The following is a 24,995-nucleotide window of genomic DNA, read 5'->3' on the forward strand; positions in this document are numbered from 1 at the left end:
AGATGGTTCCATGGCTGTGCATCCATGCCAGCCCTTTTTCCTATAATAATATGGGTCTAACATTAACTTTGTTCTGACTCTTCTTTTAAGGCTTGAATACCTGGCTTTCCTTGAATTGATACCTCGATAAAGATGGATGTAAGACTTTAATGGTCACCCTGACATTGCCTTAGTAGTTCTTCTCCAGAGGGACTACATTTTGGTTAATGTATAATTGTGCCTAAATTAAAACCACTTGAAGATATGAGATGTATTAGCAAAATCTGTTCAAGTGTAGGAACCACATTCTCTTTTTCTTCTGAAAATGTTCCACTCCCATAAAAACTTGTGGCAGCCAACCTCCACGATGGCCCCCAGTGATACCCAACTCTTGGTATTCATGCCCTTGCGTAGTCCCCTTCCATAATGAATCAGGGTTGCTCTCTGTGATTATTAGAATATGGTAGAGGTGATGGTGTATCACTTCCAAAGCTAGATCATAAAATACATCCTGGCTTCTGTTTTGCTTTCTCTTTGGGTCTCCTGCTCTGGAGGAAGCCAGCTACAATATAACAGGGACCCCAGGAATCCCATGGAGAGGCTCATGCTGCAAGGAACTGAGGCCTCTGCCAAGCATCAGGTGTATGGACCACCTTGGAAGCACTAGTAAAGCCTTTGGCTGACGTCCTGATGGCCACCTCAGACCCTGAGCCAGAACCACCCAGCTGAGACAATCTAGAATTCCTGATATACAGAAACCATGAGATGAAAAATGTGTGTTGTTTAAGTTTTGGGGTAATTTGATACACAGCACTAGAAAGTAATACCTGGGTTCTCAGTGGTCTCACAGTGTCAATCATGAATGCTTAGATGTCATTTATGTTTATCAGAAAACCCAAATTTTAACCAGTGTGATAGGTCAATTTGCAGATTTTAAGACAGAAGACCCAAACAAAAATTAAGAAACCGTTATCAATGACAGTACAGAACTTTCACTAGAAAACCCTTCTTTCCCTAAGGGGATAGGATGGGACACCTTTGCCTGTCTAAACTCTGCCTATCCTCTATGGTTGAAATGTTTTTATTCTCATCCCCAATGTAGCACCACTGTGTGAATGCAGTATCTTTCTCTTTCTTTATCTCTGTTCACCTGTAGTACTTTGTTATTTTTACTTTGTATGAATATAGGAACATGATAATATAGATACTATTTTCATTCCAGACAATATGAAGTAAAGGACAAAGCACAGGCTTTGACATTGGACTCTGCATCTGTATACAAATTCCACACTTGACACTTGTATGATTTCATTCTAGTCACTTTCCTCTTATGCATCTGTATGATGGGCCTTATGTCTTAGGGTCACTAAAAGGATTCAAACATATAATCCATGTTGCCTTTGGCAAAGAAAATTCCCCAAACATTTATTATTTTAAAACTAATATTACTGGCCAGCTCCATATAAAGCTGTCACTGTGAAATTAGAACTTGGCATAATTCCCGAGCTTATTAGATCTTGGAAAAAGTTAGTGAGCTCTCCAAGCTTTGGTTTCCTTAAATGTGATCTAGAAATAAAATAAACTCCCTCACTGGACCTTGAGAGAATAAAACATTATGTAATAAATTTAAAACACCTAACACAGAGCCTGACAAATAGTAGGCGGGCAACAAATGCTCATTGCTTCCTCTTCTCTCAGCTTCTTAAAGTAGATACTGTGCAGAGTGGCTGGGGGCTGGGTGCTAAAACATGTAAGGAAAGTGTGTTTTAGGCTATGTATGTTGAACTCAGTTGGACCTAAATCCAAATAGCTTTCTATTACTTAAATGTTGAACATGCCTGCTTAAAATATTTAAGTCATTTTTCCAGTTGTATTAAATATCACAGTAGTGTTAAACCCTATTTATTTTAATTTTGCATTTTCTACAAGGTCAATTTTCAATACAGTTGCTGTAGTTAATGACATAGTTTAAAATCTGAAAGTTCTAATATTTCTAATTCATGTTCATTGTACGAAATGGTGACATAAACTTGGATATATCTTTTTGTGACCAGCTGCTGGTTTGGGTCACTTGCAAAAACTAGAGGCGAAAACTATGGGCTTGAATCCCATCTGAGTCCCACGTCCACCATAATGTAGAGATATGGGCATCAGACTAGGCAGTAGGAGACTGGGTTCTAGCTCCCTCTCTTGAACCATCCAGATGTCTGGTTTAGATAAATCACCTCTTTCTAGAAAGTCATGGTGTTGTAAGGGAAAGCTGAGTCAGAGGGATTCATGTTTGAATCCTGGCTCTGCCTCTCCGTAATCGTGCGATCCCACTGAGCTTTAATTTCCCATAAATTGGGGGCAATCATGCCTAACTCATAAGTTTGTGATTTTGAATAAGTATACATGCATAGCTTCTGGTCTATATATTATATATGTAATAAACATATTTTTCTTTTCTTCTCTGACCCTCAGTTTTGTCACGTGTAAAATGAGCCCAGTTGGGTGAAATCCCTTCTGGTTCTAATGTTCTATTAGTGTAAGAATTATACTACTAAATGAAACATGAGATCTGGACATTTGCTCTTGGTATGTAAAAAAGTGGTAGTAAGAATAAAAGGTAGTGTGGTGGTGGAGGGGGGATAGCATAAAAATTCCCAAATATATTTGTCTAAGAGGAGGCCTGCCCAATATAGATTTGGCAGATATTTTATTTGCATTCTGTTGTGTCTATTGATGGCCTGATGACAAAGATCAGATCACAGGGTATTAGAGACTCTGTCTAGTAAATGATGGGCAAACAGATCCTGTAACACCAACCCAGCTGGCAAAAGTCATCCTTTGTGTAAAAACAGAACATGGTTGATCTATCTTAGCCCAGTCTGTGTCTGATTATTTCCTACATCAGTTAGACTCAACTACCCCAAGATATGAAGAATTTATGTTTCAAAATGAAACAGAGAAAATAAAGGGTAATAAATATGAAGAGATTGATTTAGGTCAAAAGAATATTTATGTATGTATGTGTGCCTGTGTGTATAAAAAGAATGAAAGAATACTCACTAAGTTGTAAAGAGTACCTATTTTTAGATGAGGGGTCTAGTTGAGTTTTGTTGTGTTTTGTTGTTTGTGTCTATTTTCTAAACTTATAATAATTATGTTATATTATTATGCATTATACTGTGTTCTAATTACGATGTGTTATTAAAATATACTTATGTGTTGTATTGGTGAGAGGGAAAAACATGAGGTCTTTGGCAGATTGTCTCCCTGCCGCTGCAACCTAGTTTAAAGGATGGAGATGACCCAGCATCCGCCAAACAAAGGTAAAAAATCACTTGAGGAAGTTGAACTTAAGAGTAGAATTACCTAAAATCATTCCATTGACACATTTATACCTTATATACTGAGACATTCTACCTTTATGTGTGTGAAAATACATGAACCACGTATGCCCACATGTCTTTCCTAGTATTGCCACAGTCGCCAACATAATATAGGACTCAAGATGGAGTGGGAAGAATCAAAATGTTCCAGATTGTAACTCTGGCTCCATTCTTCATAGCTGTGTAAGTTTGGGAAGTCATTTGATTATTGGGAATGTGGATTACATCATCTGTTAAGTGGGAATAATAACACATACTTCACAGGTTTCTCTTTCCAGGACTGAGCTAGACCATACACACTAAGCTGTTGGCATATTTGAGTCCTCTTCTTGTTTCATTTCATTTTGCAACTTCTGTGTACATGTCCAGACTACTGAGCTCTCAAAGGGTGTGGGGCTAATGTAAAAATCAGCCTTGAGGTATAATGTTTGGAGTATAGTCTTGCTTTCCAGCGACAAGAATTAAACTGGGCTAAGCCAAGTAGTTTTTTTTCTTTACCTGTCGCCTATCAAGTTTAGTTCCCAAATAATGCATAATCAACTAAATGTAACAGAAGATCTTACTGCGTGGGTTCAAAAGAAAAGTAAGGTCTATTTTTAACCAGCTATAGCTGAAGCTCTCTTTTTTTCCCCCTCCTTTGCAACGTTCTGTGACAGCCTATAGTGCTGCAAAGTGATTGAGCTGCATTCAGATTTTCTTAAAGTCCTGTTTTATTTAGATGATCTCATCAATGTTAATTCAGTTTTGCTGCTTAGGAAAACACAAGCCAGAATTTGAAATAACTTCAAACATTTGGTTCATGTAAATATTTTAAATGGACTATTAATTTTAAGTACTAGTGCTAGGGAGAAAGAAAATACTGTATTTGTAGCAAAAACTTTCAATTTAGAAAAGAGATGTTTTCTTTAAACAATCTCCAATCCTCCAAATAATATGAAAGGAAAATTAAAGGCCCGTTGGAACCACATATTCAGAGGCAGATGTTAAACATTAGTGAAATTATTTTAAGAATTGCATAGGCACATAGAGTATTTTGGATGGTTTTCCAAGATCTCTTTATCAAGCCTTACACATACAGAACTTAGTACCTACTGGTAGTCTTCGCTTGGGAATTCTTAAAGGGTCTCCAAATTCAGTATGTTCTGACTTGAGTTTATCTTTCCCTCTTCTGCTTCTTGATTTTTTTCCAGTGATTTCCAGATGTGTTACTTGTATCTGCTGGCTGGCTGATGAAGTTGTTCACTGAGAGGAAATACAGGAAGCACCCCTTTCTCACTTTCTGTCTACTCACCCTACCACCACGTAATCTCGAAGGAATCCTCTTAATATTTCCAAGATCCTCTCTCTTGCTGAATTCATCTGGTCAATTCCCTTATCAGGCTGTTTTTACTTCTTTTGGGGATCATGGCAGTAGCTTCTGAATGGTTCTCTCCTCTTCTAATCTTATTTATTCCAATCGGTTCTCCATATTTGTGATTTCCCCTGTTTTATGTTCTCCAGTGCATTGCATATCAGGTTTAGAATTCCTTCATTAAGCATATAAAGTCTTGGAAGCTTTGGATCTTATCTAATATCCTTATCCTTTCTTGGCCATTCCCCACATCTACAATACACCTCTCATTCTGTAACATACCCAGGTTCCCCTAATATGCCATACTTCTAATATGCTCATGCCTTCCTTATCACATGCCATTTCACATGCCCAGAATATTCTTTTTTCTCCTACCTAAATCTAGCTCAAAGGCATATTAACTCATTTTGGATGCTAACTTGGAAGCATGTCTACCTCTCTCCCCGGCACACACACGTTAACTGATCTCTACTTGATTTGGATGCCTTCGTTTTTGTTTACAGAATTCCCAGTGTGTACATTCTCCCATCATTTATCTTTTGGAACTGAAATATTTATTTATTTATTTATTTCCCCCTACATTAGATGGCTAACTCCTTGAGGCCAGGGGATTTATCTATTTTTTGGGTTTGAATCCCCAGTACACGATTGATGCAAATAATGAATTTTAAATAGATACAATCTTGGATTTTTATTCCATTTCATTCGTTTTCTTCTCTGGGCTCATCTATCTTTTCCTCATCTATAAAAGCAAAGAACTAGACTAGTCAATGGGTCTCAAATTCTAGATCTCATACTCTGCATACTCTAGGGGCTACAAAAATAAAACAGAACCATCCTTAAAAATAGGAAAAACCTGGATTGCCACAGCTCAATCCCAAAGATTCTGATGAGTACACCTGGGCAAGGGAGGTATAATGTATGTTTCTGATATATAACAAGGTCTGGGATAAACTGGCCTAGAAACTTCCTTTCAGCTTTAGAAATCCTTCAAATGCTCTGTTTCCTAAAGAATAGATTCTAAATTTCTCAGTCTGGAGCTTGGAGTCTTTTTCCTTGAACCCTGCTTTTTTCTCCAGTCTCAGATATCACCTTTACAACTTCTTGTACTTTATGATCAGTCATACTGAACTGTTTACAGAAAGACTTATACATATTAGCTTTTCCTATAAACAATGCCCCACTATTGTGCTAATTCCATAATGAGGCTTAGGCATCAACTTTTCCATGAAGAGTTCTCTGAATCCTTTCTTTTCCCCTTTTTGATTCTGTTTTTGCTTCTATCAGGGTACTTTGTATTATATTTTATTATCTTTGAACTTCTTGAAGACAGAACAGTCACTGAGTGAACATTCTTTCCTTTCCTTATTGTGGCAATGCATTCATTCTTTGAACAAATATTGAGAAGCTACTATTTAAACTGAGAAACTGCCAATCTAAATTTATTACTTCATGTCATTGTATCTTCATAATGATGGTATTGCAAGAATTGTTAAAATTTTGCAAATGGGGTAACAAAGGCTTATAGAGGTCGAGCCATGTGTATAGCCAGTTATATGGCTGTTCAATGATTGGCTTAGAATTAGCTTCCAGGTATTTCACATTACCATGTTTTTCTTAAGGAAACAAAATAAAAGAATGAAGAGAAGTATGATATAAAGTGGCTTCTCCCAAATCTGTTTCCTCATTCCTAAGTAAACACTGATTCAGTAAAATTACCACCTGGAAGCCACATTCTGATAAACTAGAGTTGGCTGTAAATTCACTACAGTTCAGCAGATGTTTTAAGAGAGTCTGAAGGAAGAAAATTCCCAGCAGTAAAACTACAAAGAGAATTCTCTTGGGACTTGTTAGCAATTTTATTTTAGAAATCAAAGTATTGTTGATTTTTTCTTGTTCTTGTGTTTTAAGACTGTCTCACCATTTGAATTTAAGAATGAATGGCAACAGAGAAGACCGGAGATAGGACAGGGTAGGGGGTCCCCATTGTGGAAGGCAAGGCACTGCCATTTTCCCCTGAGGCTTGACAAAATGAAAACGTAATTAACATCTGAGCTAACATTTATTAAACGCATATTATGTACTTGACATTTTGCTTAGTGTTTTATATCTATTTGTTCAGTATTTCCAAACACTAGTTGTTTCTATGTCAGTTTTATGGATTTTGTTACATCGAAGTGTTATCTATCCTGTTATTTACTTAATATTTTTCCTTAAATGGACTTTAGTCAGCCTTTTATCCCCCTGTTCTAAGCAGTAGTCCACAAATATTATGTCTAGTTTTATATATTTTATAATAATTAAATGTTTTCAATTTACATTTTTTCTGAAACAAAATAAAACAAATACATTATTATAATAAAAGGGTTCAAGTACCACCTGAGAATCATATCTTGGATCAACATTTGTGAAATGTATTTTTTTTTCACTTAATCCTCAAAACTCTTTGGGTTAAAAAATTTTAGTATCATTTGCATTCAAAAGGGAAAAGTGAGGCAAAAAAAGATGAAATAACTTGCCTAATGTCACAAGCTAGGAAGTAGAAACCATAGTTTGAATTCAGATCTGGGTTGCTTCAAAGCCCAAGCCCTAAAACACTGTGACATTCTTTAGCCAGTCCTGGAAAAGACTGCATTTATACCCTCAATTTTGTATATGCCATAATTGTAACTTTACAAACATATGAATGTGTATGGAAGTGAGTGAAAGTAAATATAGAAAATTAAAATAGTTGTATAGGGTTGATTTTCTCCATTTCTTTGCCCCTAACTATAATATTATGCTTGTTTTGCTTTCATAATTGAAAAATGATATATAGATCCCAAAGATAAACTGTGTTCGGTCCTAGCATTTCAGAAGTCCAATTCAACACAGACATTCATTCACTGGTTTTGCATGAGTGTGTGGGTTTAAATGTTTACTGAAACATTCTTGAAAACATTAAAAATGGTATTGGCTGTTAGCTGGTTTTGATGTGCTGGGCTCCCCATGCTCGCCTCTGGCAGCTCCATCAGAGGGTGGTATTGAAAGTGTTTAGGAAAACAGATTTGTCTGGGCAAATGAGGAGTAAGAATGCCTTCCCAAGCACCTGTAAATTGTTTATGCTAATTGGGTCATGCCTGATGTTGCCTGTGTGTAGGCTGTGTCTGTTTCTCATCCTCTCATCTCTCTCTCCCTGCTGTCCCCATGTTCCCCATGTCCTACTTTACTTATGAGTCCTGAATCACAATACACAGCAACATAGCTGCTTGCTAGAGGCAGACAGTGTTGGAAGGCCATGTGCAGGTAACTGTTGACACAAAGAGTGCTGCTTTGGGTAGAGAATTGTCTTGGTCGGAGGACACAGTCCAGAAAGAGCAGGTTGGACTTCCTGGTCATCTACATATGGATGAAATTGGCAGGCTATCTCTCCAATATTTTTCCTTTTGATCTGCCTTCACCCTCCTCTTCACACAAAATGTTCCCTGTTTTAAACACAGGTTTGGAAAGCCTGAGTGTGAGCAATTAGAGGTCTAAAATGGAGTGTGTAGGAGGTTAGGAGGGAAGGCTTGGTAGTTAGCTTGTCATCAGTGAGTGAAGCACAGCGTGCTGCTTCCTGGCTGGAGTTACAGAGCAGGAAGAAAAACCAAAAATCAAGTGTCTGAGGAAGGTTATGTGAAAAGTGGCATTTAAAGCACTTCTCAGAGACAAGGGTCAGAAAACAGTGGGATTACTTATAAACTACTTGGTTAGGACATCACCACGGGGAGAGAGAGGAAATGTGGCTGATTTGCTGTGCAGTCCTAACAAGATCCTAGGGGCAGGTGGGAGGACATCAGATTGTTAAATAGAAAAGGTTGTGATCCAACTAGCAGTCATACCCCAAATGGGGATCTGGTTGCTTTGCAATCACTCTTCCTGCCTTAGTCTTTATGGAGACAATTTGACGTGCAGGTCCAGATATGAGCCACATATAAGACAGACCATGGCATATAGGTCTTGGAGGACAGATAATGAGAAGGAAGACAACCTAGCATCCAGCCAGCGAGACTCCTAGATGCACCATGGCCAGGCTTTCAGTGAATGGTTCTCAAAGTGCGTGTCTCCGGTCTGGAGCTTAGTGGGGATATACAGCCTCCTTCCATTGGGTCTGGTTGGAAGCAGGAGTGTGAATGGAAGCTGATTTGAAAATCAGTCAACCCAAAAGTATAAGGAGTGGACTAGGCAGTAAGGATCTAAAGAAGAAAGAGGAAAGGAACCCTAGCTGAAGCTCAGAACTAGTTTCCTGAACATGTTCAAAGCAGCATTTGAATTGATCTGAAGTTTAACAGAGTTAATGTTGAGTGGCCACCTATTCCATAATTCCACTTTTAGGCAGAATAAAAACTCAGTCATCACAGACTACTGCATATTAAAAAGCCCTTCTAGCATTATATCCATTTTGATGAAGAACCGGAAGCTAGAAGTGAAGCCATTTATGTAACCTCATGCATCTGGTATCTGGTGGAAGTCTACAATATGACAAAGGCTATAATACAGGCATGAACAGAATGCTGTGGAGGAAAGACCTGGGATCATCAGGCAAGGGTTCACAGAAGAGGCGATGTTGGGGCTTGGACAGGAAATACTGTAAGTGCAGAATGTGCTCATGACTATTGTCAATGATCTGCAACTGATTGAGTGCTACCAAATGTCTGTGTCTCTTGAGGCCATGTTAAGAAGCCCCCAGAGGTTTAGAGCTTAGGTTTAGAGTACATTTAACTCAAAGCTAAACAATGAAAAGCCAGCTGTTCTGACAGATTTCACAGGGTGGGCAAAAGATGGAGCTGGGAGGTGGTGTTGGTTAGGGAAGGGAATGGTTGAGAAAGAGGATTTAGCTGAATTTCTATTTCTGAATACAACTTTTAGAGACTCTTAGCTTCTAACTGTGGCATTCATCAGTTGTTAAAACTGGCACTTCCCTTTGTTGAACAAGACAATGTGGATGAGAAAAGATGCATTATGACGAGGTAACAATGACTTAAGCACCTGGTTCCAGCCAAGAAGTTATTTAAAATGATGAAAGAGGGGAATTGTGAACAGGAGTCATCCATTTGATTGCTTAGTGACTTCAGTCAATTGGTTGCCCTTTAATGAATTTTCCCTTTTGAAGGGAATTTAAATGTCCAGGTGTATTGATGGTCTTTGAGAAAAGTAACCCAGTGCAGTGGAAGGGGATGCATGTGTGTGGGAAGAGTTCTGGTTTCAGTCTCCACATTCTCAGCATAAACCGAGTGGCGATTTGGGCAAGTGGCTGACCCACCCTGAGCTTCTCCTTCTCCTGAAGTGTGATTTGCTCAGAAATGTTACCTTCACCTCCTGGGGGAATGAGCGTCATAATCCTTTTCTGAAGTTTCTCTGAGGATTAATGGCTACAATGAGTATGCAAAGTGCAGCACTCCATACACATCCCAGTTTTTTTTTAAAGTCCAATGCACCTTGCCAATGGTTTGGATTCATTTAAAGGGGGAACCTAGATAAAGATGCTCAAGCAAGAATAGCTGCATGACGTGCTAAAACCTCCTTTATTTTAAAATGAGAACTCAGTAGTTCTCGGCCCTGGCTGCACATTTGAATCACCAGGTACAATTAATAAGACTCCCAAGTGTTGAGCTGACCTCCGAAGACTCTAATTTAATTGGTCTGCCGTGGGACTCCAGCCTTGAGTTTGTAAAAGCTCATCAGGAGTTTCTAAAGTGCATTGGATTCAATCATTGCTTCTCAAACTTTAACATCAATTGCCTGGCAATCTTACTAAAATGCAGATTCTGATTCTCTATGTCTGAGCACCCACGATGCTGCATTTCTAACAGCCCGGGACCAGACTTTGAGTGGCAAGTGCTTAATGATCCATGCCAGTGTTCTCAATCTTCAGGTTCATCAGAATAACCCAGAGGCTTGTTGAAAATGGAGTACTGGGGCTGGGGTCTGGCCTTCACAACTGTTTCACTTAGTTCAGGGAGGGGCCAAGGGAATCGCTTGTCCATTTCAACCTAGATTCCCCAGGATGCTAATTTTGGAATCCTATAATGTGACTTTCACTCCCAATTCAATTGTTCAGTAAAAGTATTACAGCATCTGAACTGGGATATCATTGTCAGGAACTTGAAAGATGAGTGCACTCAAGTTATGTGCTGTCAAGACACGGCTGATCTTTATGCCTTGTGTATCTTCAATCTCCAGAATTCTCCTTTTGAGTTAATGGAACCCTCACAGCACACACTCTGTTTGGGCAGGATTTACCATTGGCAAAGCGCTCACAGGTGAATTGGGAGAGCAGCCTTCACTCCACAGCTTGACCCTGGGCTGAGTTGCTCTCTGCAACACATCATGCTTTCTAAGGCAGAACCCCCAGAGAGGTGGGCTCACTTTCCCTACCGTGGGATCAAACCAAGGAAAAGTGAAGATGGGAGAAAGAAAACGCTGCTTTATTTAGCAAATGACTGACTTGAAAATCTCAGGAACTTTCTGAAGAATCTGTCCCATGATAGACTAGATCTTTTTTTAGCTTCTTTTTCTTCTTCTCACCCTCCTGGATTCTCTTACTCTTAGCAGCTAAAAACATCCACTACTTAGGGGTAGACTTTTTGCCACTTTCCAAGAAAAATTACAAAACAACAATAATGGGATCAAAAACATTAGAATTCTGGTATTGTTGCTTTAGAAAACTATTTTGCATGTAATTAATGCAGAAGGGGTTGGTTTCCAAGAAGTTTATGAATTTGTAAATAAATTGATACCAGAATGGTAATGTGGAAAATAGGGCAACTCAGATTTTCTTGCTTTTCCCTTCAGGCATTTACTCTTGTAAGAACTCCTGATCAGTCTATAGAAATATCTGCATGGCCTCAAGAATGGAACATTCAAAAAAGCAATAATCACACACCAGTTTAGCTGACCAAGTCCTAGGTCTCCCAAGTTCCAGGTACTCAATTTCATACCGTGTTTAAACTGGACCTTCTTTTAGAAGAGGGTGTCACATCAGGACTTGCTGGCCTTACTAATGTCCCCCTTTCCCCAGGCAGGGCTGGCCAGGCAGAGAGCTGCTGTGTGTTGTGACTCAGCAGCAGTACACAGCCCTAACTGCCTCCGAAGCCTTCCTCAAGAGCCAGCCACCACGCGCCCTCCCTCCGCTGGTCCTCAGAGCCTCACCATGGGTGCGATACAGGCTTTAGTCCTGCATTCTACGCCATGTGCATTCGGTTCAGGAACGGAGGAATACAAGCACGGTCCTCAGACCTCTGCCCATTCACCGGGAGCCTTTCACCAGGCAAAGGGGCTTGTTACCCAGGAAAGCCTGGGGAGTCTATGCCAAGTGCAGGGAAGCTGTGGAGGAGTCGGAGCAATGCAGGGACAAGCCCCACGCCACAGTGGCAGCAGAGCTCCGACAAGGTGACTCAGGGGTGACTGGTCCTAGGTGGTGGGGCTTCGGGCGAGGTGCAGGAAGGAAAGGCGTTCTCACCTTTCAAGGAAAATGGACTGGGTAGATAGGAAGCACCAAGACAAACTTTTACTATTTTTAATTTTGCCCTGAGTTGCACTTTGATGTAACAAGAAAATAATCACAGTGGTTATAAATGTATTTAAAAAATATATATATATATATATATATATTTTGCTAAAAATAGGAAGTTAAACTCCTGTCAGGCCACAGTCTTGTTTGCAAGGCAGTGGCTTCCTTATGCAATCTCAAACGGGAGGGATGGCCTTTTGCCAGGGATGTTTGTTATTGATTTGCTTATGTATAGCATTTCCTATGCGGCAGACAACTTTAAGTACTTTAATGTCTTATTTCATTAATGCTCGTTACATCTTCTGAATTGAGCACTATTACTGTTTCCATTTTACAGAGGAGGGAACTGAAAATCAAAGAGGTTAATTCGTCCAGGTTCACGGTGGCAGACCCAAGATTTGAACCTGGGCAGTCGGAGTCCACCATCTGTAACCACTGCGTTATCCTGCCTCTCCTGCTGAGCAAAGCATTCCTGCTCTGGAGTGGAAAGAGAGAAATTGGACTGGATGGACTGGTTCTTAAATGCGGGTCTGTGGACCGATGCACCAGCGAGGTGATCATCACTGGCGTTCTGGCTTAAAAGGCAGACTCCAGGGCTTAACACCTGGATTTCTGATTCAGGAAGTCTGGAGGTTTGAAAAATCGGCCCAGATGATGTTTAGGAAACTCCTACCCTTACTTCGAATCCAAGATTCTTTGATTGGAACATCATTCCGATCGCCCTCAGATGAACAGGATACCAAGGAACAGCAGGGGCTCATGCTACCACCTCCCTTGCATTTTCTAGTCATTCCAGCTCTGGTGTCTAAACCGCAGTCTCTGCTGGCGGCAGTTCTGACCACTCCGCCCCCAGCTCCATCTGCCGACCGTCACCAGGCTGCCTCGAGTCCTGTGAGCCTCCCACACCCAGCCTGCTTTCCTTCCGTAAAAGCCCAGAGCCCAGTCTCCTTAAAGACTTAAAGCATTCCTACTGCAAAGCAAAGTGGACGTGCTTTTTTAAAATCTGTAGTGAACTGCCGCTTCTCTGCTCTACCAACAGTTATGCAGCTCAGGTGGACGACACTGCACATTATTCTCCCACTCAGAATGGACCAGACGCAGCAATGTTTCAACATGGGACTACAGACTGCAGACAGAGCCCTGCCTCAGCCCCCTTTCTCCATCTACCTTCAGAATCTTCTTTCTTGCAGACCCTGAGGGGGTTGGAGGCTCTGGCTAGTCTCTCACTCTTCTATTCAGTAACATTTCACTTCTGTGGCTGAGGGGAGCAATGCTGACACCATACAACCACAGGGAGGAGGAGAATTAGCTGTTGTGTCACTTCTGCTCATCTGAGCTCTGCTGATGAGCGCACGGACCAGAGTAAGTCAGCCAGAACATTTCCAGCCCTTCTTGACTTTAAGAAGACTCTCGATCATGCCCCAGGAAATGGAAGCAGAGAAGGAAAAAGCTTGCAAGTCCTAGAGGTTTCTGTGAGAAACTGGCCTGAAAGCAGGTAGGTACCAACGGGGAAGCCAAGGCAGAATACTCCCAGTGTCAAACACCCATCACCACCTAATAGTGAAAGATGCTACCATCATCAAAGCAGCATTTCCTTCCCCATTCTGCCTTGTGACTTTCTGAAGAATTCAGTGACTTTTCTATTTAAGGATATGGACATTGTCTTTCTTCTTAGTGGGTCACTTCTACCATTTGAGACATGTCCATCAACAGGTTGCCTTGACGGAAAGCCCCAAATATTCCACGGAAAAGAGAAAATACGCTTTCAAAAATCTGTCAGGAGACCCATAAAACACTCCAGCTTCTTTCCATACGTGAATAAGCTAGCAAAACATTGTAAATCCACTCTGGAACAGAAGAGCAAGAAAACTGGAGTCTAACCGACCACCTTGAGATATGTAATAAAAATGTGCATGTTGAACACACTTCCCAACAGGCATGTTCCTTAGTGCTCCCTGGCTGCACTGTTAAGTCCTTGAGGCAGTAACGGAATTCATCTACCATAGAAAAGGCAGCTCTAGAAGCTCAAAGCTTATCTCAGGAGCCCCTAAGCCAGCTGGATTTCATCGGATAGGTCAGGGTGCCCTAGATCTCCTTCACAGCAGTGGCTGCAAACTCAAACCTTTCCCCGGGGGGTAAAAGCACCTGTGATGCCTTTTAAACTCATGCTTTGGGCCCCAGAAGGGAGGGAATCATTCTCTAACCTAGCTTTCCCAAGGGGCATTTGTGGCAAAAGGTGGGTGGCTTGCTTTTTCACCACATTCAAGAATTTTGGATTTATTTATCCTATTATATGCCTGCCTCTATTCTAGCAACATTTAATCAGAAGTTACCGACTTAGAAGTCCCAGCTATTGAGCTTCCACAGTAGAGTGTGAACTGCTAGAGTTGACCCTGCACTGTTAGTATAAAACCAGCATGCAGATGAGAGGAATTTCCTCTTTCAACCGTTTTATTACCTTGAGCTCCTTGACTGTAGAAGAATCTTTGAGCCGACTCAACATCCAAGAGTCTATGAGCAGACTCGACATCCAGAAAATAATCCATTTTGGGATAATCCATCCTTGATGTTCCAAAAGCAGACTTTTAAGACAAAATAGTCACTTGTATGCCTAAGAAAGAGAAAAAAACCCACAATATTTTAGACTGTCAAAAAGATTTTAAAGCCCCAGACTGAATTTTGGAATAAGAAATATTCCACTGTAATACCCATTGTTTGACTGACATTCCCGGTTCTAAAGCCACCCCTCAACATTGCTTTCCTACCGTATGAGAAAAATGCAACATTTAATCAACATTCATTAAAAGTAATATATTCTACTCAGAAAAAAATAGATAAGGCTAAAGAGATAACATACCAGTCTTTCCTTGCTGAATATTAACTGGAATATTTACCATTCAATTTATATGCTGTTCATTTTCAAAAGATCTCTCTGATAAACGGCACCATTAAGTGCCAGCCGTCTGAGTATTGATCTTAATTGATCCAGGGACCTCTGATTCCCTAGGAACTGTGAGAGTTGCCTGGGAATCTGAGTCTCTGCTTATAGATGCCTTGCGTTTATGACACATGCTGACATGTTTGCTGTAAAAATGCCTTGAATTCTTTCCTTTTTAGTGATTCCACACATTTTATAAAGTGCTACAGGATCACCTGCTTTCCCCCAACATAGGCTGCTTTTGAGAAAGAATTCTGGTTTGTACAGCATTGACAATAATTGTAGAATTGCGATGATCCCAGTAATATTTTCATGCACTAGCCTTTCAAGAAGCTAATACATTTCACTGAAAAAACATTCAGCCTCTTGGGCTCCTTCTAGCATCTATAACCTTTCCCTGATACTTGAGTAAATGAAATATCTTATTTCTGCAGCATGTTTTTGGAAAGAATTAACAAGACAAAGTCATTAAAAATCAAGCTCAGAAGCCTAATCCAATCTAATCCAATTGCTCTAACAGCGCACATTTTAATTTAAGAAACCAAGTCTGGTAAGAGGAAACTTTAAAAAATACCCAGAGGTACCCCAACAGCAAATCATACTTACTGCAGAAAAAAATCAAGGGCTAACTGCCAGCAGTAAAAGCAAGAACAATTTCAGCCAGAGTGTCTTTGATCTCACTAAATATTCCCGGTGAAAAATAAACAATTTGATTGTTTGATTAGAATGGCGATGAATAATGTATACTGTCCACTGGACGTCCTTTATCAGATAAAATGGCCAGAGCACGTTACCTTAGCAACAGAAGGTGACGCCAGCCTCAGCCTCTTTGTATCCTCCACTGTGAAAGAAGAAAATGACCAGTTTCCCGTGCAAAACTTTGGCAGAAAACCATCACCATCAAAATCTACATGTACCCATCATGAGGTCCGTTCTCCACCCCCGTCCCCCATCTCTTAGGCAGAGAAGTGTCACAGTCATTCAAAAATGGTTCTGATTTAATAATTTATTTTCATAGCCCCAAACCCCGGCTTGATTTGCAATTACAACAGAATTACATGATTAGTTAATATGATAGAAAAGTTGTCTAGAAATTGTCAGGGGCACCAGCTCTTACCCTAATGCTTGCTACGTGTGGTAGGCAAAGGCCATTTTAGCTAGCATATGTTTAACATTCCCCTGTTATAATTAATACATACCTCAGTCATCGGCATCTAAGCTGAAAATAACTCTCTTTCCTTCTGTGAATCAGTCACTGGAAGAAGCTTAAAAGGCTGTCTGAAATTTTCCAGGTTTTGGAAGATGCATTATAACAGAGATCTTTAGGAGATTCCCTCTTCCCACCCCCAGGAAAAGGAAAGGGAACCCAAAAGAATGCATGCAAGAAGAGTCTTAAAGTTAGCAGATACTCACCAGCATGTGTCGGCCCCTTTCAACAGGGCATCGCAGAGCATTAAACAGACCTGTGCAATGCTGCTGAGCCTGCAAGCCCAGATGAACAGCTTCTAATTTTCCCTTCAATCTCAATTCAAGAGCACAGAGCAGAGGAAAGTGATGGATTTGCCCATTTTATATTGTGATGAAATGCAACCCCTAAGAAGAGATCTGAGAGGAGCTGCTCTTTAGAACACATTAGACTGCTAATTTAAGAAAATTGAAAGGTTTTGTTTTACTGTCTTTCATGTGTTCTCTCCACTACCCCCTCAATTTAATTTGCATTTGAAATTATGCTCATGTCTCCTCAGTTCTCCAAGGTGTGGAGTACTTTCTAATCACAGCGGCTGCTTGGGTAGGGTTTGGTGCTACGCCACTTTTATTCTGAGCTGCACAACAAGGTGGATAATTATAATTATGAGCTATTTTATGGAATGAAATACAGAGTGAACATTTGATTTCACCCCCTCCATCTTCCCTGGCCTTTCTTCTTCTTCCTGCCTCTGACTGCTTGGTCAAATCTCCAGTCCAAATCATGCCAGCCTATCTAAATGCATTCCTCTCTGTCTTAGTGTAACAAAATAATCCCAGCAGCCACAGGAAACTTTGGGTCGATGCCTGAACTATCCTCCCTACCAAATCTCATAAAAACTTTTAGACACAATCACGAAAGGCACAATGATAGTGAAATACAAGTCCTAGAGTGGGTTTTCCAAGACCCTCCTGCCCCCTTTGTTGACCAAGCAGAATTGGTAATAAGTGCAGTGGTTTGCAGCATGTTGAATTGGTTAAGAAAAGAGAAGCTACATTTGAGAAGGCTTGTAGACCACCAGGCTGTGCCTACCCCTGTGTACAGCTGAGCTGACTGCTCTTGAGAAAAACCTGATTGTCTCCTGCTGTTGGTCCTGTGGGCTCTCCCACCTAGTCACAGCAATTAGACACCAAGCTTGTGCCGCAGTTAAACCTGATGGAAAAAGAAGCCAAGACTACCAATCCCATCGTCCTGTAGGGATAGTCAACTTGGGACTCAGAACACTCAAAACACAAGGACTTACTTCACTAAAGTTACATTTCTATTCAGCCCCCAGTGGAGACATGCTGAGCACTTGACATTTACAAGAGGAGAAAGCCTTCTTCTGGTTCCTTTAGCTTACAGCAAGGTGTGGGCGGCAGGTTCTGAACTCTATTGTGATTTTACTGAAATTTTAATGACTCATAGGTGAGGGAGAGAGGGGAGAGAGAGGCATACTCTACGGCTGCTGACAAATGCCAAACATTTAGGTGAGCACAAATGAATGTGTGAATAAAGGATGTGCTAAACTGAAAATCTGAAAAAGAGAATTGAGTCTTGGGCATTCGGGGATGGGTTTGGGCGTTAGTTATTTCTGGAGAGTTGACCAAGAAAGAGAACCTTGAAATGTCTTACAAAGGGAACTTGTAGTGTGAAAGGGTCATGATTTAAGAAAACTCAGAGAGGGAAATTTCAACTTCAAGAAATATATTTGAGAAAGTGATGATTATTCACTTGCAAAAAGGGTCTTCATTCTACTACATAATTAGTGACAGGGTTCTTTAATATAATAGGCCAGCTTCGGAAAGAGACTCTCAAAAATGATTTTACTCTCTGGGGAGCATAGCTATGGATTACATATTGGAATATCTGCACGAGGAATTATTTTTAAAGGTGGGGAAGCATTACAATGCTCAAAAGTCAATGCCAAAGTCTGATCAGCTCAGTTCTGTGTTACAACTTCTATCTACTCACAAGCAAAATTTATAATGGCCCATTGTTCTGAGGCAGAACAGAACCAGACAGAGAAGTTTACAGCAAGGTTAGAGCAAGCATCCAGACTAACCGTTATGCAGCACTGAACAGGGTGGAGCTCTTTATATAGCATCAATAATACCATACTGCCTGCACCTGTGCAGTGGGCAAGCCGAGCAGGGTCAGGTGAGAATCCCGGCCATAGAAACTTCCATTGTCTCTACACTCAGTGAGCTAGAGGTAAAGAATTATTTGAAAAAAGACCAGAGTCATATCTTTTACATAGATGGCATTACAATATGAAAGTTTAGACCTGTAAAGCTGAAACAAATAATCTAGGATTTTTAAAAATACATGACATGGCAAAGACGTGCGTACTTTTCCATTCAGTTTGGTGGTAACAGGTTATATATGAGTGTTCTATATTCTCAGGGAAGAAGTATTGGATCAATTTAAAATGGAGACATTTTTCAAGATGGAATCTGGAGACCAGTAAAGGTATCAGCTTGTATTAATTTATCTTTGGGGTATACTTATTTGTTCTATTGGATGGTACAAGACCCAGACATTCTGGGGGAAGAAGATCACATGGTTTGTAAATAGACAACTTGCTTTTTTGCTCTTTTTGTATCATCTGATTAACTTCCATCAGAGTCAATCGGTGTTTAGTCTGTTTGCTAAGAGATAAAGAAGTTTGTGTTACTGACAATTTTGTAACTCATGTACTTGTTTAATTGCCTTAGTGTATTCCAGAACTTGCTAGACAATGTTTTATATTTGTGATGGACTATGTGAAGTTCTGCCTTCTACCTCTATGAAATCTTGGACAAGTTTTCTTTTCCAAACAAACCCAGTTAACTTTAACTCTAAAATATTAAGATCTCTCCTAAACTGCAGAGATAGTTTGGACCCCTTGGTGGGGTGGAAGATCTTTGGTCAAGTGCTAGCTTGTTAAACAAGTATAGAAAACAATGTATTCATTGAATGTGCAAATAGTTGGCCTCAACAATATGTTTCAATTAGCAGTGGTTTCTCTCTGCTTAGCAAGTCACTCTTTTATCTCTCAACCCATCACTCAAAAGAAATCTCTCCTCCCTGCTCATTAAAGCCAGTCCTGAAATAGTAGGAGTTCTGCAAGCATTTTATCTGAGGCTTTATTCAGATTGAAATCATCCTGGGAGAGGAAACACTTTAAGCCACCATCAGTTACTTTACTTCAGAGTAAATGAATTTTCCAATCTTTTCTTGTGAGATTTTAATGATAGTTGGAAAGCTAAAGAAAATGGGGGAAGTTGGGCAAGTGGAATGAGAAAAAAAAATGTCTTGCAGAGAGGAGGAGCCTGAATGTATTTCATGTAAGTGTGTAGCCATGTTTTGAGGGCTTGCTTACATGTCAGATGCCAGGTACTCAGCTGGCAGAGGATGGCATTCAATTCGTGGAACATCTTAATTTGGCTCAGGGCCTGAAGCTGCCCCAAAGGCCCAGAGGCAGACTCCTGAATCCAATCAAGACCATTAAGTTAAAAGACTTTCCTCCTGGCCCATCTTCACTTGGCAGGAAAATTCTTCAAAACACAATCACCTGGCTCTCTGTTCTTGAAACTGCACAGGACAGAGCCACACTAGAAGACAGGAAGCATGGGATGAAATGGCAGAGACCAGGGCCACGGGGAGCAAAGCCTTTGGCTCCACTTGCTGCCCACTTCTGGAAATATCCTTCCCCCTCTTTTAATACTTTGTAGAAGGGTCCACTCACAGAGCGAAAAGCAAGAGTTGAAAATGTCATCTTACCCTTCTGTCAACTGAGTTCTGGTAAACTGATCCTGCTTATAATATGGTGCCTTGCCAATGGGTTTCAGCCCCAGGCAATTTCGCTATGGATTCAGTGTGACCAAAGAAATTGACAGCAAAACGTTCTTGGGGTGAAAGGGTTATACCCAACTTTATTTTCAGGTGGCAGGTCAGTCACTAAAATCCCATTCACTCAGAGCAAGTCTGCATGCAGCAAGCCGGTCTCTGCCGCTGGGCCCCTCTGTCTGCACAGTCGTTCTGCACAGCCATCCTCCAGGCCTCTGTCCTCTGCTCTCCTGCAGCCTTGCAGCCCTGCCACCATGTCGCGCCCAAAGCACTGGGTGGAGCTCTTTATATAGAGTCAGCAGCCATGTACTGCCCACAGGTGTGCAGTGAGCTAGTCAACCAGGGCCAGGTGAGAATCCTGGCCACAGGAACTCTCATTTTATCCACATATGGAAATCTCTTTGCTTGGCAGAAAGAATACTCCGAAGTTATATATCTATCTCAGGGTTTATCTAATGGATCTGGAAATAAGGAAGTGAAGAAATGTTGAGGAGAGAAATGAGAAATTCTCAGGGAACTCTTTATTTACTCTAACTCTCAAATCCCTAAATATGAAAACATGAAAATTTCCACCCCATGATGGAGAAATGTGTTGACAATAGGAGGTTTTTTAAACACAAATTTGAGGATATATAATGATATTTGACTTCATTCCCTCTGGCAAGAAAATTGCTTTGCCCTCAATTCTTCATGTGCATATGTGTAATTTGTTTTCAACTCTGCTGGCGGTGGTGGTGGGGCAAGGGGCACAGAGTGGGCTGAAAAAGTCTATCAGAAGTTCAATTCTGTTTTCCTAGTCCTTCTGAAGATCCAGATAGCAGCCTGATCATAGCAAAAGATGTTGAAGAAAGAATAAGGATCTCGGAGGGCCACAAATCTCATAGACCCCATACAAACTGTGTGGAACCTGGACCGCCAAAGCACGTTAGGAAATAGGATTGGCTACAGCAGTGAGAGCCAAAAGGGAGTGAGTGTGACTTGTATCAAAACAGTAGAAGTCATTGTTAGGTCATTGCAAGGACATTTTTACAATTACACACTGCTACGCAAAGTGAGGATTGCCAATAGGTAGATTAGATAGATAGATGTAGAAGAAGAGATTGGAAAGAGGTGGAGATAGAGATAGAAGAAAGTAATGAAAATGAATATAGACACATGGTAACCTCAAACTACCATTTTTTTGTGTTTCCAAATGCCAAGGTAAGAAACAGAACAAAACGGTATCAGTCAGAGGAACTCTGGTGTTGTGTGTGAGAAGACCTCCTCCACACCCCCTCCCTGCCGCCACACACATACATTGGAATAAGGTCCAGGAACCCAAAAGGAGTTACACTGCTGCAAATACTATTGTTGTATTTGAAAAAACATAATATCCAATTAATATACAGTAAAGGAGCCATGAATATACAATGGGAAAAAGACAAGTCTCTTCAACAACTGGTTTTGGGAAAACTGGACAGCTACATGCAAGAGAATGAAACTGGATTACTGTCCAACTCCATATACAAAAGTGAACTTGAAATGGATTAAAGATCCAAATGTAAGACATGAAATCATAAAACTCTTAGAAGAAAACATAAGCAAAACTCTCTTGAACATAAGCATGAGGAAATTTTTTCTGATGACAACTGCTTGGGCAAGGGAAACAAAAGCAAAAATGAGCAAGTGGAATTACATCAAACTAAAAATTTCTGTATAGCAAAGGACACCATCAGCAGAACAAAGAGGCAACCTACAGCATTGGAGAATATATTCATAAACAATTTATCTGATGAGGGTTTAACATCCAAAATATATGAAGAAATCCTGTGACTCAACACAAAAAAACAAATAACTTGATTAAAAAATGGGCAAAGATCCTGAACAGATATCTTGCCAAAGAGGAAATACAAATGGCCAACAGACACATGAAAAGATGCTCCACATCACTAATTATCAGGGAAATGCAAATCTAAACCACAATGAGATACCGCCTCACACAAGTTAGAACGGCCATTATCCAAAACACAAGAAATAACAAATGTTGGTGAGGATGTGGAGAAGAGGCAACCCTCCTACACTACTCGTGGGAATGTAAATTGGTGCAGCCACTGTGAAAAGCACTATGGAGTTTCCTCAAAAAACTAAAACTAAAAATACTATACGACCCAGTAATTCCACTTCTAGGAATTTACCCCTCCCCCACAAAATGTCAAATTTTCAAAAAGATATATGCACCCTTATGTTTACTGCTGCATTTACAATACCCAAGATATGAAAGCAACCAAAATGTCTACCAATAGATGAATGGATAAAGAAGATGTGGTACATACACAGAATGGAAAATTATTTAGCCATAAAAAAGAAAGAAATCCTGCCAACATGAATGGACCTAAGGGTATTATGCTAAGTGAAATAAGCCAGGCAGAGAAAGACAAATACTGTATGATTTCACTTATCTGTGGAATCTAAAATAAAAACAAAAAAATTAACAAAATAGCAGTGGACTCATAGATACTAAAAAGTGACTGCTGGTTCCATGGCTGAGGGGTTGGGGTGGATGAGTGGGTGATGAGGGGGATACAGGGACACAAAAATTCTCAATCATAATGTAAGTTGGTCATGGGGATGATAGTACAGTAGGGAGAGTACAGCCAGTGACTCTGTGTAACATCTTCCTATGTTGACAGATAGGAACTGCACTACTTAGGGTGAGGGTATCTGTTGAAACACTGTGTTGTATATTTGAAACCATATAAGACTGTATATTAATGATATTTCAATTTAAAAAAGTAAAAGAAAGAAATATTGGCTTGGGGATCCTGGTCCTGCTGCTTATTAGCTGAGCAAGCTGGCCTCTTTTGGCCTCAGTTTCCATCTCTGTAGAATAAGAATAAAAATCAGAATCAAATCAGAAACAATACAGAGACTGACATAGGAACTATTTCGGTTAGGTATTATTTTAAAATATTTTGTAACAGTCTACAAATACCAGAAATCATGGGAGTAAGACACCCCTATGCACCCTAAGTGCATGTGTCTCATCTGTCAGTTGAAATATTACCTCTATCACTTTGATTGCAAATAAGCTCCTGGTCCTATGTAACCTCATAATATTTTTCTCTATATTTCTACCTTGTGTTACAGTTAATTATGTATAATTAACATGGATTACATGAGTTATTATATATAACATGTCTAGAATGGTACCTGGCTCATAGTAAGTGCCCTCAGTGTTATAATAATTATTTTCCCTCATAGAGAGCTTATGGGCCTTTAGTAAACTCTTCCTTATGTGTTCTTTTTCTGGAGAGCCATGCTCAGTAGGGGAGCATGCAGGACCCATGTCAAGATATCCTCACCAGAAAAGCATCTGCTGTTCTTTTTACCACTCTGCTTTTCTGGGAGAAATTTGCAACAGGAAATACAAACTACTGCAGAATTCTGGCCACTGTTTTTCATAAGCTTGATCTTCTCTTTCCTTAGCTAAATTAAATGACATAATATCTGTAAATGCTTGGTGCAGAGTAGGAACTTTATCCACTGGGTAATGAATAATTCAGTAACAGAAGTTTAGTCTTCCAAAGGTAAATTGTCCAATCTAAATGTTTGATTGATATTCATTTATTCATAGTTATTTAATTGGCAAACAATTGTTTATCATTCACTATGTGCCAGACATTGCAGGAGTTGCTGGGTATACAATAATAAACTAGACTAATTCCTTTTCTCTCAGGGATTGCAAGTTAGCAGAACTTAGATTCTCCCATCTTTTTACATATTAAGGCATACATTGAAAATGATCGTATTTGTAAATGAGCAGATGTACCCAGAGGCAGTCTGTTTCAGGGGCTCAGTGGTCCAGGGCTGGGGAGGCAACATCCTGGTGTCTTAGTTGGGAGGAATTATGTAAGATGCTCAACTTTTAGCGTGTTTAATTTTTTCATAGCTTTCCAAACTAGATGAAAAATACAGTGTCTAATTGCTGTTGCAGGAAAGGGCGAGCAGACACCAGTTAAACTTAGTGCAGCATTTATCACTGAATTTGCAGGTTGGTACTGGATGTCAGTTCTTTGAATTAGCGATGAAAAGGATTAGGAGGGAGACTAATAGGTGAAACACATACAGAGGGGATGCCACCATGTTTTAAACAAATCATCTTTAAAATGGTTTCAGGAGCTATTGGTTTTAAAACTATTTTTTAGTTTTAAAACATTCTCCCATAACAATTTAATGATCATTGCCTTGGGTGAGTTACCATAAATTACAGGCTTTTTTGTGTATTTCACAAATTCCTCCTGTGGAGGCAAATCACAGAACTACATTGTGTTTCACTAGCTTGGAAGTTGTGGGGCCCAAGGTAATTGGGAGAATTTCATGTTCTTGAGCTGTTAGGGCCTTGGATGTGACATTTTTTCAGGTTAGTGTAACCTCATTTGGGCTGCATGTTTTAAAGAGTTCCTGATTTAAAAAGCTGGCCGTGATAAACAGCAAGAATCCACAATCACATTTTTAACATAGCTCCAGAGGAACTATGATTTAAAATCATAAGTCTTCTCATTCCTATGGCAACCAGCAGAAGTATTCAACTAATGCTACATGCTGTGTACATTAGGACATGCGCACTATACCTTCGCCCACCCCCTACTGCCTCCCTGCCACCCTCCCTCCCTATGGATTCAACCTGAACTTCACTAAACTGTATACCTTGAAAAAGGCTCTTTCCCAGACACAGAGCTGTTTTCCAACATGCAGACAATCTAACCCATGAATGTAAAAGGGAAGAG

The 24,995-nt window shown here is 40.2% G+C and overlaps 1 protein-coding gene across 3 annotated transcripts in view; it reads right to left on the reverse strand.

Annotated features, from left to right (window-relative positions):
• PHACTR1 (phosphatase and actin regulator 1) overlaps positions 1-17,081 on the reverse strand; it is a 507,238-nt gene extending 490,157 nt beyond the window's left edge. Inside the window, exons 1-3 of one of the 3 annotated variants that reach the window (XM_036876973.2) lie at positions 16,587-17,081; positions 15,968-16,014; positions 14,694-14,846 (exon numbers count right to left, since the gene is read on the reverse strand). In XM_036876973.2, coding sequence (XP_036732868.1) covers positions 14,694-14,796 — 103 coding nt within the window. In that variant the 5' untranslated portion in view covers positions 14,797-14,846; positions 15,968-16,014; positions 16,587-17,081. The remainder of the gene's footprint in view (positions 1-14,693; positions 14,847-15,967; positions 16,015-16,586) is intronic. The other 2 variants (XM_036876756.2, XM_036877040.2) reach the window with 2 other exon arrangements.
• Between the last annotated feature and the right edge of the window lie 7,914 nt (positions 17,082-24,995).

This window comes from Manis pentadactyla, chromosome 16 (genome assembly GCF_030020395.1).
Source record: "Manis pentadactyla isolate mManPen7 chromosome 16, mManPen7.hap1, whole genome shotgun sequence".
Classification (NCBI taxonomy): domain Eukaryota; kingdom Metazoa; phylum Chordata; class Mammalia; order Pholidota; family Manidae; genus Manis; species Manis pentadactyla.